Source organism: Carassius gibelio, chromosome B23, assembly GCF_023724105.1.
Source record: "Carassius gibelio isolate Cgi1373 ecotype wild population from Czech Republic chromosome B23, carGib1.2-hapl.c, whole genome shotgun sequence".
Taxonomy (NCBI): Eukaryota; Metazoa; Chordata; class Actinopteri; order Cypriniformes; family Cyprinidae; genus Carassius; species Carassius gibelio.
The window spans coordinates 28,789,354-28,802,140 of record NC_068418.1 but is presented as its reverse complement, the minus strand read 5'-3'; the positions used below and the strand labels follow the sequence as shown (position 1 = coordinate 28,802,140).

At 39.7% G+C, this 12,787-nt stretch overlaps 1 protein-coding gene across 3 annotated transcripts in view; it reads right to left on the bottom strand.

Annotated features, from left to right (window-relative positions):
• Positions 1-12,787, bottom strand: part of LOC128011446 (zinc finger protein castor homolog 1) — a 94,028-nt gene that overhangs the window by 74,439 nt on the left and 6,802 nt on the right. For 2 of the 3 annotated variants that reach the window (XM_052593814.1, XM_052593817.1), the window contains exon 1: positions 3,539-3,953. The exons of the other annotated variant lie outside the window; for it this stretch is intronic. In XM_052593814.1, coding sequence (XP_052449774.1) covers positions 3,539-3,587 — 49 coding nt within the window. In that variant the 5' untranslated portion in view covers positions 3,588-3,953. Of the gene's footprint in view, positions 1-3,538; positions 3,954-12,787 lie in introns of those variants that run through there. 3 annotated transcript variants of the gene reach the window in all.

Sequence of the window (12,787 nt, the reverse complement as noted above, 5' to 3'; positions counted from 1 at the left end):
TGTGCTAATTGCTTCTTCATATTCTTCTTTTCCCCTCTTATATGCCGTATCAGCTGCCGCAGATTATTTGTCTCCCCCCACTTTGCATGAAATTAGAATTTCATGTGGAAGATCATAAACGTGAAATGAAGCCATTCTGCGAGGCCCTGCGCGCAGAGGAAGATCTTTCCGCAACTTTTCTTACCATATGTGCCAAAATAAGAAAACTCTGTGTTGTGTCTGCACCGAGGGTAGAAAATGGATCAAAAAATTCTCAATCGTGTGGCATATTTGTTGTGAAAGGTGAGGTAGATAGTTCGAGATAGCAACACTTATGAGAAGCTTTTTTTTTTCCTTTTTTGTTTTTGCGAGATGCAAAACTTAAACCACAAGCTCTGTGAAGCACCAGTACCTTGATAGCAATTTATGTTTTTCTTTCTTTGTACAGTTGACTTTTGTTTTACTGAAAATGACACCACAGCTCACCTGAACTTTAGCTTCATAGCCGGATTTGCTTCCAGCCAGGGAACTCACATTTTTTGGAAATTGTATAATTACAGCAATACTCACAAAGACTTCACACTGTAAAGCATTTGTTTACATTAATACAGAAATCTAGTATTATCCTATTTAAATTACATTTTTTATTTAATACACAATTAAATATATTACATAATAATTTCGATATACTATACAGCTAAATTATACAATTACAAAAGCACATAAAACGATGCATATTTGAGATCAGTTTATTAGTCCACAACCTTTTCTAGCACAGTATCAATTAGACCATTACTGTGTATAAGTGACAGAAAGGTTTTGAAGTTTTAATTAGGGTCTGGTGTCTGCATGAATGCACAGGAGGAGAGGAGAAGAGAGGAGAAGAGAGACCTCATAAGCATCACGTTCACATGCCTAGAGATTGATCCGTTCCTGTATTAGCCTCCGTTATCGTTTGCCCGACTGTGAGCTCGGGGACTGTTGGGGTATTAGGATGACAAAGTTCATTTTGATGGTGGGGAGCCAGTGACTGATCAGGAAACTCAAGCTAGACTCAGTCGCCCTCTCTCTGTCTTTGCTAGCCTTTCTCATTTAAAGAAATATATCAAATGAAACAAGTAAATACAAGCACATTTACTATAGCAGTTAAATTTACAGTAAAATGTGCTGTTTATTCTAAATAATAAATTACACTATTAATATATATAAACTTTGATAATTAAATGTAAAAAAAAAAATTGTTTGAGCTATATGAATACAACATTTAAATAAACACAGCTATATATAAATAATTTAGTAAATTTATTTTTTTGCCATATTTTAATTTGAAAAAAAAAAAAAAACATTTTGTTTCAAATGACTCAAAATGTGCAAAATGCATTTCAGACGTCCTTCTAAAAGGAGCTCACCTTTCTTCTGTGTCATCTGTGCATGCCATCAATTATAGATTAGAATTTAAAGAATATGCATGAGTTGACATGGCAACACTGATCACCCCTTCACTAAAGAACGCGTTTGCCGCTCTCAGCGGTCGGGTGTGCCAGAGGTCCCTCAGGAAAAATAAGCATAAAAGGGGTTAAATGTGATGCCTAGCATCCTCTCCCCCTTTAATGTCCCCCCTTCCAAATGTACTTCAAAACTCTGTTAATCTGCGGCACACAACATTCCCATTAGCATAGCCCAGCCCCCTCATAAAAATTCCAGCTAGTTTAATTAAAAAATGTAAATTTACTGTCATCCGAAGAGCTGCAGAATTAGGACAGCAACAGCCTTTTTTATTGTTTCAGACATCAAATTGATTCGGTTGTTGCTAAATTGTGATAAAGGTTATTGAGGGCTGCAGACCTTGGGTTGTTTTTTCCTCCTCATTTGATCCTATTTTGCAGATGAGTGGTAAAGGTGCTCAGAGTGGACAGAGGCTAAAACTGCTTTCGCTCGCACAGAAGAAAAAAAAAAACTACTGGAGTAATAAAATAACTCCAGTCATCTGAACATAGAGGGCATGGAGCAAAATGACGATAATCAAAAAAAAAAAAAAGGAAAAAAAATCTCGGGAGTGTCTCATTTAGAATAAGAATAAAACAGAAAGTAAATTGTGATCCTGTTAAAAATATGTTTCTGATAAATATGACGTAGCTAATCTGAAGCCCATTTTGAAAGTTCAAGAGATGCTCTTTAAAAGAAGCCACAATGGCATTTATTTTCACTTAGTTTCATTTCATCTTTCCCCATTTATCATTTAGAACAAACAATGTTCATTAGTGTCAAGAAAAAAAACAATTTCTTGCCTGAGGGCAACAACACATGAAAATATAGCATCAAAAACCTTGCTAAAATTATTGATTGAATTTTTCAGTTATGTTAAAACGTATTTTAGGCACTGGAAAAATGCACTGACGTATGTGTGTATTTATTTTCCAAGCTAAAAAACAAATCGTGGCTGTTGACTAGTAAAACAACCAGTCCTATAACAAAACTAAAAAAAGACAAATTTTACAACATGCAAAAATATGTTTTTAAATTAATATAAAATATCTATTTGTTTTAAATAAATAAACATATAGCAGTTACACACCGCAATATATAATCAAATAAGTGTCAAAGTGACGTCTTAAACTTCGGTTGAAACACATCGAAAGCTAGTCAAACAAGCGTGTGAATAAACATTACAATTCTGGCCTAAATTAAAATGATTAAAAATACAAATATGTTGCATTTTCCAGGAACACTATTTAAGACTAAACTGAAACAGAAATCCAACAAACTCAAACCACACATTACAAACTAACTATGCTAGAACAGCAGTATTTATTTCAGGAACATATTGCCATTTCCGATTTTATAATTTATAATATTCAAAAGCTGGATTATTTGGTGGTGAAATTAGGAAATAGGATGGGACTGATATCAATTTTACAATAAACATCCCTAAACGGAGAAACAAGGAAAACGGAGAGGGGTATCATTTGTTCGGGTGCCCTTACATGTGTCACAACACCGTTACTACAGCATTTTGTTTACTCAGTCCCCTTGGCAACAAACCCCTAGGCCACACCAGTCACTTCACTAATATTTTTACATGCTTATGTATGTTTATGCCACATCGCTGCTTCCATAAAGTTATATCAGGATCAAAAAAAAAAAAAATCCCCTGACCTCAGACAAACAAGACTGCTTTAATAAACACAGATATATGAGTTTCAGTCACGAATGCCTGTAGGTAAGAGTGATACACTGTCTAAATAACAAATAAACTTGACTACTTCCAGGTTTAAAATGAAAGTAGTCGACTTAAATTCTTCCCCTCTTGAGAGGCACGGGTAAAGTAAGAAAAGAAAACCCGGGACTCAGGGACAGAGTGATCGTATAAAACACTGCCATCTCTCAGGGCTTGTCGCACAGTTATAAATAAAGGTACAGTAAACTCACAGCGACGTTATGCGGCACTTAAAACAACTTCCCTGTTCAAGACCTATTTTATATTAAAACACTCACTTATGGGCACACACTCACACACACACACACAGACACAGAAAGGTTAAAGAGGAGGGTCACTTACCATATTCAGGGTAGTCGAAGTTAAATCCTGTCAAGCATGTAACTTTCATAATATTACTCAACTCTGTTTGAAAATCATCAGATGTAAGCTGGTCTGTGAGAAAAGGAAAACTAAAAGAAGTTGACAATAAACGCCTTTTTTGCTCTCAATCATGTACTAAACTCCTTGACATGTAATCTGTCAATAGTTTGTAGCAGAGATAATGCCGGCTGCCACGAGTGAGGTTGATTGGCAGCTTGGCTTGGCCCCTCCCTCCTGTGGTTTGACGGGGGGTAGGTGAGAGAATACAGAGCCGGCCCCTTCCTCGACTGCTTCTCCTGCCTTTCTCTCTCTCTCTCTCTCTCTCTCTCTCTCTCTTTCACTCGGTCTAAGGTTCTGCTCCTGTATACGCGCACACACACCAAGCAGTTGGCGATGTCTGAATAGGCAGATAGGAAATTACAGCAGTGGAGGAACCTGAGCACACTTTTTTCCTCCCCTTAGTGGGCTGGCCTTCCCATCTTTGGGCTCTTCTAGCCTTTCAAGACTCTCAGGGAGGAGCCTTCCACGATTCCATGAAAATGAGGAGGGAGGGAAAACTCAAAGGCTCAGAGAAAAATATCAAGCTTATTAGATATATCAGTCGGATATTTTTGCATGCGATTCTGATGATAACAGCACGCCCGTTTTAAAATGAACAAAGTGTTCTGGTTTTTGTTTATCTCACGTTGTGGGAAAGACCCTCTCTGGTTTATACTGTGCATTTGACTATTGCAGTTCATTTTATGAGTGTTATTTACTGAAAACAGGAAGTTTGCGGAATATTGCAAAAAAAAAGAATACCAGCAAATTCACGAGTAAAACTAGGGTGGATATATAAAAGAAAAAAAAAAGGTTAGTACCAGTTACATTTTATTGCATATTTTTAAAGTTTCCTCGTAATAAAAAAAAAACAGACATCAGTATTGAACAGTGCTCACATGGTGAAGTAACCTTATCCTCGGAACAGTTGGTTGTATATGACGAGGAAGGGAAAAAAAGGAAAAAAACCTGCATGTCCCATCCCCCGTTCCCTTCTTCTCCCCCCCTTTTTCCCTCTTTCTCTTCTTCATTCATCTTTGCCTGTTCTCTATGTGCATGTCCCTCTGATAAGGTATCAGTTTTCATTGTAATTTCAGGTGAAATGATAAACGCCAGCCGTTACCAGGTGACAATGAATACTTTATAAGACAAAGCCCTTATTTGCCTGGCAGTTTCTTCCGCTGCGGCATGCAAAAGCGCACCCGGACAGCATATTTTCAGCATATTTTCTACTTAAAGTCAACTTTGGAAGTATTTTCATTTGCAACTTGAACCGCAAATGATATGAGTAAACACCAGGCAGGAAGTGCCCAAGTTTTGGCCACAACAAAAAAAAGAGCGCAATTTCTTGAAAGCACTGAAAAATAAGGCCAATAAAATGGGGAAATGCATATTCTGAGGACTGTCTCATAAGTGTGAGAAATGAGTCAATCTCAAGTTCCTGTTTGCTAACCGTTACATCTCATTTGTGAGCATAAAACAGGTTTTGGTTGATTTAGTGATTATACGGATGACTCATAAAGCAACAATGGCAAAATGTTCCCACCTTAAACTCAACAATCCAGAAGGGAAGAGCCACCGGAGTCAGTCATCAGATATCTCGGGCCATTTTGGAATTAGTACAGCAACACGTGTCGAGCACATTCAAAGCGCTGACTGACACCATAACAAGACGCGCAACGAGCGTGCACCGATCCGGTAGAATGCTTTGTACGGTAGCGAACGGCCAGCGGTCGCAGATAATTTTTCTTTTCGCTGCCAATTCTGTTTCTCAAAGAGGAGCTGAATGCCTTTTGATGTGGCCCATTATGATGCTATGCTCAGGGCATGGGGGCGAGCGGGGAGGGGGGACTGTGACATGGCAGGGCTGCATCCGTCAAAGGGATGCAGGGGCCAGACGTTTAGCTGCCCCTGACCGCGCACTCCAGGAGGGGCTGGTCTGATGGCCGCCCGCTCCAAGCGACTCGCTCCGCCGGGACAAAAGCCAGCGCCCAGTTGAAAGATGTGAATTGAGGGGCTTTTGTGCCTAGGTCCCGGGGCCATGCGGAGTGAGAAAACTGACCTTTGCTGAGAGTTAGATTGTGTTTGAACCCTCTCGCCATCTCAGCCAGTGGGACGGCACACAGACGGAGTGGACAACTGTGAGGTGAAGGGCGTCACAAAAAAGAAAAAGAAATAAAAAAAGACAGAAAAGGGAGCATCATCACCACCACCATCACATCATCAACTCTCTGGCCTGAAAAAGAAACTGTCCCACCGAGGTTTGAAATGCAGTTTTTCCCCTCTCAAATCTCAATTGTGAAAATGACAGGAAATTGAATATGACAAATCTGGAGTGTAGTGGATTGAAAAGAAGGCCTGCGAAAGCATTTGCCCTTGCACTGTTCTAGCGAAGCCTGTGATGTTGGATATTATTCTCCCTCACGTCTATTTGGATAGCATTATATATTTATTTTTCCCAGGGCAAGTGTATTGCATACCAAAATGTGAGTGCATCTCCAAAAGGAGCGGTCAGAAGTCACTTATCATAAACTAATTGGCCGACTTGTGGCAGTGATCTTTATAATAAAAATATGTTTATTAAATTAGCCTATCATGCAAACAAATGAAAATGTGCCCCGGGGAAAAAAAGAGGTTAAAATGTTCCTGGAGCGCAGAAAGGTGCACATCTATCTTGGTAGGCTGAAATGTCCAGTTCACTTAAAAAACATTACTTAAAAGTCTAAACATTTGTCTTGACGCAGCTTTCATCCCCTGCCTGCCATCATTACATTTCAGTATCTCTCCCGGATGCAGACAGTCATAATGTAATCTTCCTAATTTCGGCCTCTCGCAATCTGGTTTTAAAAGGGAATGAGAGAAAGGGCCACATTTCTGAAGGCCCTGACCATAATCATTTTAGACAGATAGCTTCTCCCATCGCAGATGAGCAAATATTTGTAAACTAGCTATCTAATGGAAAATTATAGTGAAATTAGAGCGAAATTCACGACAGAGAAATCTGATTACCTCTAATTTTATTATGCCATCTTAGCCCACACAGCATATTTTTGTAGAGTTTTTTCCATAAATACCTATGCCAGGGGTCCCGGTAATCAAATAAAATTGAAATTCATCTCCCCATTAAATTCAATTAGATGCAATTTCAAAAGCCTATCAAAGATTTTAATTACTAAATTATAAAAGTCTCTAAAGCCAAATCGGGGAAGAAAAAAGTACATCCTGCATCAGAGGGGGCAGGAACGTAAATGTAAATAAATGGATGCGACTCAAAATAAAACCAGCAGAGGAAATTACAGATCCAAAAAAGATACCCGACGGAAAATAAAATTAACCGAGCAGAGGCTTTATTCAGCGGCTCTGGGTGGAAGAGTGACGTGCGGCCAGGACGAAGGACTCCTGGACCAGAGGAAATGAACTTAGCTGAGGTACGCTCTGCTTCTAAACGTCTGCCCTCCGAGTTATTACGCCATAATTGACTAATTGACACCTTAATTTCATTTATGGGCTCCTGCATTGAGGAGTCAACCTCTGGGTATGGAGGTGGTCCAGGAAGAGAGCAGCGAGCCAGCATCCTGTGTGCAGGTGGATCTGAGCTCTGCTCTCCCCCTAGACGCCTCGATCACAAGTACGATAATTAAATGGCAAAGGGAAACATATTGACTGAGCAAATGCTTGTGGAATACGCTCAAATCCGCCGTACCTGCTAACGATGACAGCTGCTGGGGTTCAATCATGCGTGCGCAACCAATATCCTTGCAACTTGCCTCATTGGGCATCAATTTGTTTCCTTGCTATAATTCTTTTTGCTAGAATGTGTGATAAAGGCTGCTTTTCTAGGTGATTTGAAACGCGCAGCTTAAATTATGTTTACCCACCGAAAGCTCTGTATATCATGACACAAATTCATAAACAGTAAATTTGTGTGGGACTTACGGATGAACGGGTTTCGGCACGCCATGCCGTGATGCGTAGGACTGACTCTTTTAAAGTGACATCAAATGCTGCTGCTACCTTTCCACAAAAGTGCTCACAATGGGACAGTAGAGGGGTCTTGGGTCACCTACTAGGCCCGTTTCCCAGCCACCCCCTGCTCCACACCAATGGGTGGCTAAAACAACAGCACAGCAGCCTGGGAGGACTACAAAGCTCCATCTGAAAGGACACCTGCTGCCTTTATTCACTTAACGCTCTTTAACTGCTCCCTGTGTTTGTTTAAAAGCCATATCCTAAAAAGACAACCTTCAGGCATTGGATTGGGCGATGATGAATTAGATAAATATTGGCATTAATTGTTGCTAGACAAACATCTCGCATCTGAGAGAGAGAGTGGGTGTGGGGGAGAGCGGCTTCTGGAAGACTCTGCCCCGATGCAGAGCCGGGATCCGATAGAAGAGGCTCGGTAAATATTGCTAAACTGAAACTTTAATCTGCTTTTTTCCACACTCAAGCTGGCTGGGTATTAAAGCTAATCTTTTTTGTGTGTCATATGGTGGGCGATATGGATGGAGCTAATTTTTAGAGACAAATCTGATATTTGTCAACTGGCTGAAAAAACCTGGGGATTTTCCACTAATCCTCCCACGGATGTGAAGGCACGTTAACAGCAAAATGCAGATGGTGTGGAGCTTTCGGCACCTAGTCCAGACCTGAGTTAGCCTCGGAACGACTTACCGCAAACCTGTGCTTACACCCCAAGCGCCGCCCGCAGCTTGTCATGTGTTTTTCTACGCTGCAGTTTTCTCACTGTTTATTCTCTATTCTTCCCCGTTGTTTGCCTGGCTACTTCCTGTGCAATTATTAAAAATGCAACACTGAGCTAACTTTACAACTCTTGCTTTTTCTAATATGAAGACAAGGAAAACTTTGAATTTAAAATGTAGCATAAATCTTTAAGGACGCTTAATACGAGCCCACTGGGTAATTTTCTTGTTTACCTTTCCAAATGAAACTCTTTCCGTTCCTCTGTAGACTTTTCAAAACTTTAAAGAATAAGGAAAGTCATTTGAGAAATGGACCCAAATTTTGATTAAGGATTACAAAACATGCACCACTTAATAGTTTACTATAATACCAGGCACACAGTAAGAAAATAAGCTATCGTAGAGGTTAAAGTGCAGTCCACTAAAAAGGCAGTTCGATACTGACTTCATTGAAGCATTAGAGAGAATAATCTACAAATAGTGTTCAGGAGGAAATGAGCCTTTGAAGCTCTATTTAAGGAACAGTGGCAACATAGCAGTTCACATAAAGAAAAGGCATTTTAAGAAGTTAAACACTACCCTCCTTCAGATGAGAGGCCCCTTATGAGAAACTCTGTTACTGAGACAGAAAGAGAAGAACAAAGCTGATCAACAGCAGCCGGACAGACAGATCTGAGATCAGCAAAGGTGTGAGGTAGAAAGCCTGTCACTCCAGCAGGCGGAATAGACTACAGTGATACATTTTCCCACTTCCCTAATGTTCATTTTTTTTTAGCAATCCAAGCCTTTCATTTTGACCACAAACATGCATAAACAATCACTAGCCTCCAAAGTTTGAAAGAAGCTGTATGAACAGGGACAAATGTTCAGCTAAACTTATTAATCTTCTTTCGTACACTTTGTCAGCATGTTAGTGTTTTATTCGACAGTTTTATTTCATTTGTACACCACAGGTTAGCTTGTAATAAAATTACTTATTTGCTTCTTTAAAGAAGCACAACAAGTTGGATAAATCTAAATTTGAAAATAAAAGCATGGTAGAGATGATTTATGTAACACAAATGCTTGTTGAAACTAGCAAGCAGACCTGACATCTATTGATCAGTCCTACTGTGAGCTAAGGAGCTGGAAAAAAGTTTATATTATAGGCACAGTGAAATTCAGCATTTTTTTAACCTTCAGAGATGCTTTGCATTCATCTGTAAAATAAATAAATATATAAATCCCGACACGATGCGGAGGGGGAAAAAAAAAAATCACTAAAGCTCTTTTGGTGTAATTGGCTGAACAGCAAGGGCAGCAGAAAATTTACAGGCAGACAACAGTGTGAAGGGGACTCGGTCACCGCATGAAAGGGAGCCCTAAGCACTGGCTGCTCTGCTCTAGCCTGGACTTTAGCCACTGGCTTGGCACTGGGATCATCCAATGCCGGCCCACCTACACTAGATGGAAAGCACTACAGACTACCGTCATGCAGTACTGGACAGTTTTAAAGGTACAGTTCACTCAAGAAAAAGAGGATATCCTGTCTGTCCTTTTTAATAAAATGAATGAATGAATGAGGAACATGCAATTTGTCAAACTATATACAGTACATATATACGTGTGTGTGTGTGTGTGTGTGTGTGTGTGTGTGTGTGTGTGTGTGCGTGTGTGCGTGCTGTTCCTTTGGAATTTGTATTCATCAAAGAATTTTTAAAAGCATGTTTTCAAGAAAAAATATTAAGCAGCACAACCGTTTTCAACATTGATAATGATTAAATGCTAAATCAACATATAAGAATGATTTTGGATGGATCAGTAATTTAAATTTTAACTGCTGTAAAGTGTATTTTTGATTAAATAAACGCAGACTTGGTGAGCATAAGAGACTTCTTACTAAGAATATCGTACCAACCTCAAACTTTTGAATGGTAATTCATTTTTATTAAAAAAGACATTGTAATTCTCTAAAGGTCTTGACTCTAAATCTCCTTGGCATGTTCATGTAAAAAGCAGCAGTGTCTGAAAGAATCTCTCTTTCGATGTACATTTTTAATATGTATCAATTGACTCAGTTTGGTCTGAATGATTCATTCATACAAGACTGATTCGTAGACTCAATGTGGATAGCAAGTTTTTGCAAAAGAAGGATTATCAATAAAAAAATGTGGATTTAATATTAGTATAGTATTGGTCATATAGACCATATTTCTGACATTTGCATGATTTTTTCAACAAAAAAATATATATATAAATGATTCCATGCAGTTCAATGTGATTGCATGTAAAAAAGGAAATCAGGGCTTTACTGAAAACATCTCACACTGGTTTGGAGCAACATGACGGTGTGTAAATAATGACAGAACTGTCATTTTGGTGTGAACTCTGTTTAACGTGACATACAGTGACACGAAGGCCAAAAATCTTTAACAGAAACCAAACAAATCCAATCAAACTATAATAGAGGGCAATGGTGGAAGTAAAGCTGTCACAGGCGGCCCAAAATTGGCCTGACTTGTGACAGTGGTGCCTCTTTCAACACCAGCCATCTTGAGAGGATAGAGAGGATAACACTTAAAACCTCACAGCTTTATCTCACCCGCTGATTTTCCATAAAATGCTGGGCCAGGGAAGCAGGCCATGTGACCGCCATGTAGGTCAGGCAAACGGGGGAAGAGCGGTGGGTGGCGGTGGGGCTTGCGGAGGGAGGGAGTTTTCGATGGAACTATCGAAAATAGCATGCAGTAAACAGATTAGATCAATCAGGATTGTTGCTATATCTGTCTTTGAATACTACCCAGAGAGAGTAAGGAGAAAAAGAGCAATGGGGGGGTTGGGTTAAAAAAAGACAGGAAGAGAGATGAACAGATCATTTTGTTTAAACAAAGTTCTAAGGTCATAAATGTTTGGGTGGAGCTAATCAAACAACCGTCTGCATGTGGAATACGCCTGAATTTACCAAGTGTGAGAAATGTGTGTATACGTATAATCGCTAACATGCTGTTAGTCTTGACCTGAGAGAACCTGAGACACAAGTGAAGAGTTTAAGCCTGCTCTAGCTGACAGCTGGTTTGGGCAAAGCCAGGAAATATGACACTGTGTGTTGAAAATGTCAGCTCTCAGCTCAAACTGCAAATCTGAGGATGGGTTAGGAACATCCAACACTGGTAGGTTTGACAGCGCGGTTAAAATATACGAAAACCGATGCGGTGCCGACCGTTTTGCGCAATTTATCAGACGATAATTGATATTAATGTAGAAGGGGCCTGTCAGCCAACACAGGCTGGAGTAATGAATAGGTTCCTCTAATGTACTCACTCCCAAACCCTTCAAAACTTCTCAATGTTTCTTTTTTTTTTTTTTTTGGTCCCCAGTTTGTTCCTCTTTAAAAGGCAGCACAAATGTGAGGGTTGGTGTGCGATCTGACAGACCAACCCACAGGGAACACAATGAATAGTATAAGCAGTATGTTTCAGTTTGCTTAGTTACAGAAAAGGAAGCAGATCTATTGAATGAGCGATTGACACCCAGACTGGATTTTTCACTGTCAGAGTATAAAAATAACACTCATCGACCGGTTGACCTTGCTCGGTGAAACAGCAATACAGTATATTGAACATTTGTGTGAAACTAGTGTATGACGTTCATTAACCGGACATCGGCGACGGTGGACCCAGGAGTGAGACGAGTCACTGCGGGATGTTTTCGTGTTATTAATTGACCTTGACCAATCGTTCACCCAAAACCTCCATTTTGTTTTGGAGTTTATGTTGCATGTAACTAACGCAAAATGGCCCCCGTGACCCAAGCGCTGGCTGAAATTTAGATATTGGCACTGCTGTTCATCATCTGAGCATTTTTTCTATAAATATGAGCATTTGGTGTGTTTGAACGTCAATCCCTATGCTATCAAATCAAGACACTGTATCCCTGTTTACAATAATTATTGATCATAAGTCTGCTCTGGCTGCTCATAAGGGTCCCTTTCAATTGATTTTTTTCTCTCCTGCCTGAATTTTTTTTTTTTTAAATAATAATAGAGTTGGTATGAATTAAAGGCTGGTTTGCTTCAATTCATCTAAGCAACCAGACAATAATTTCATGTTACCAGGGAAACGTGATAACACAGACTCCTTGTTGCTAAACAATCAATTAATTTTATGCTTTGTACCGCTGTTTACTCTCCCATTAAAACCTGAAAAGTCAGTTTAGCTTTTTGCAGTGCTCCAGTTTTCAGGTTTTGTTGAATAAATCCTGAAATACAAAAGAGAGTGAGAGAGAAGCCAGGTGGCTGTGAGTACAGCAGCTCCACACACAGACGTGGCCTTTTGTTGGGATGCTGAAATTCAACAAACCATGCCCCATCACGAATAGAAGCTGTGTTTTTGTTGAAAGGATGTTTTTATGTCACCATTCTTCTAATGAGGGGGCATGACAAAGCATTGACTTTTATCCATTTTAATCAAAAGCATTAGCCTGGCTTACAGTGAACAGATACCGTTTC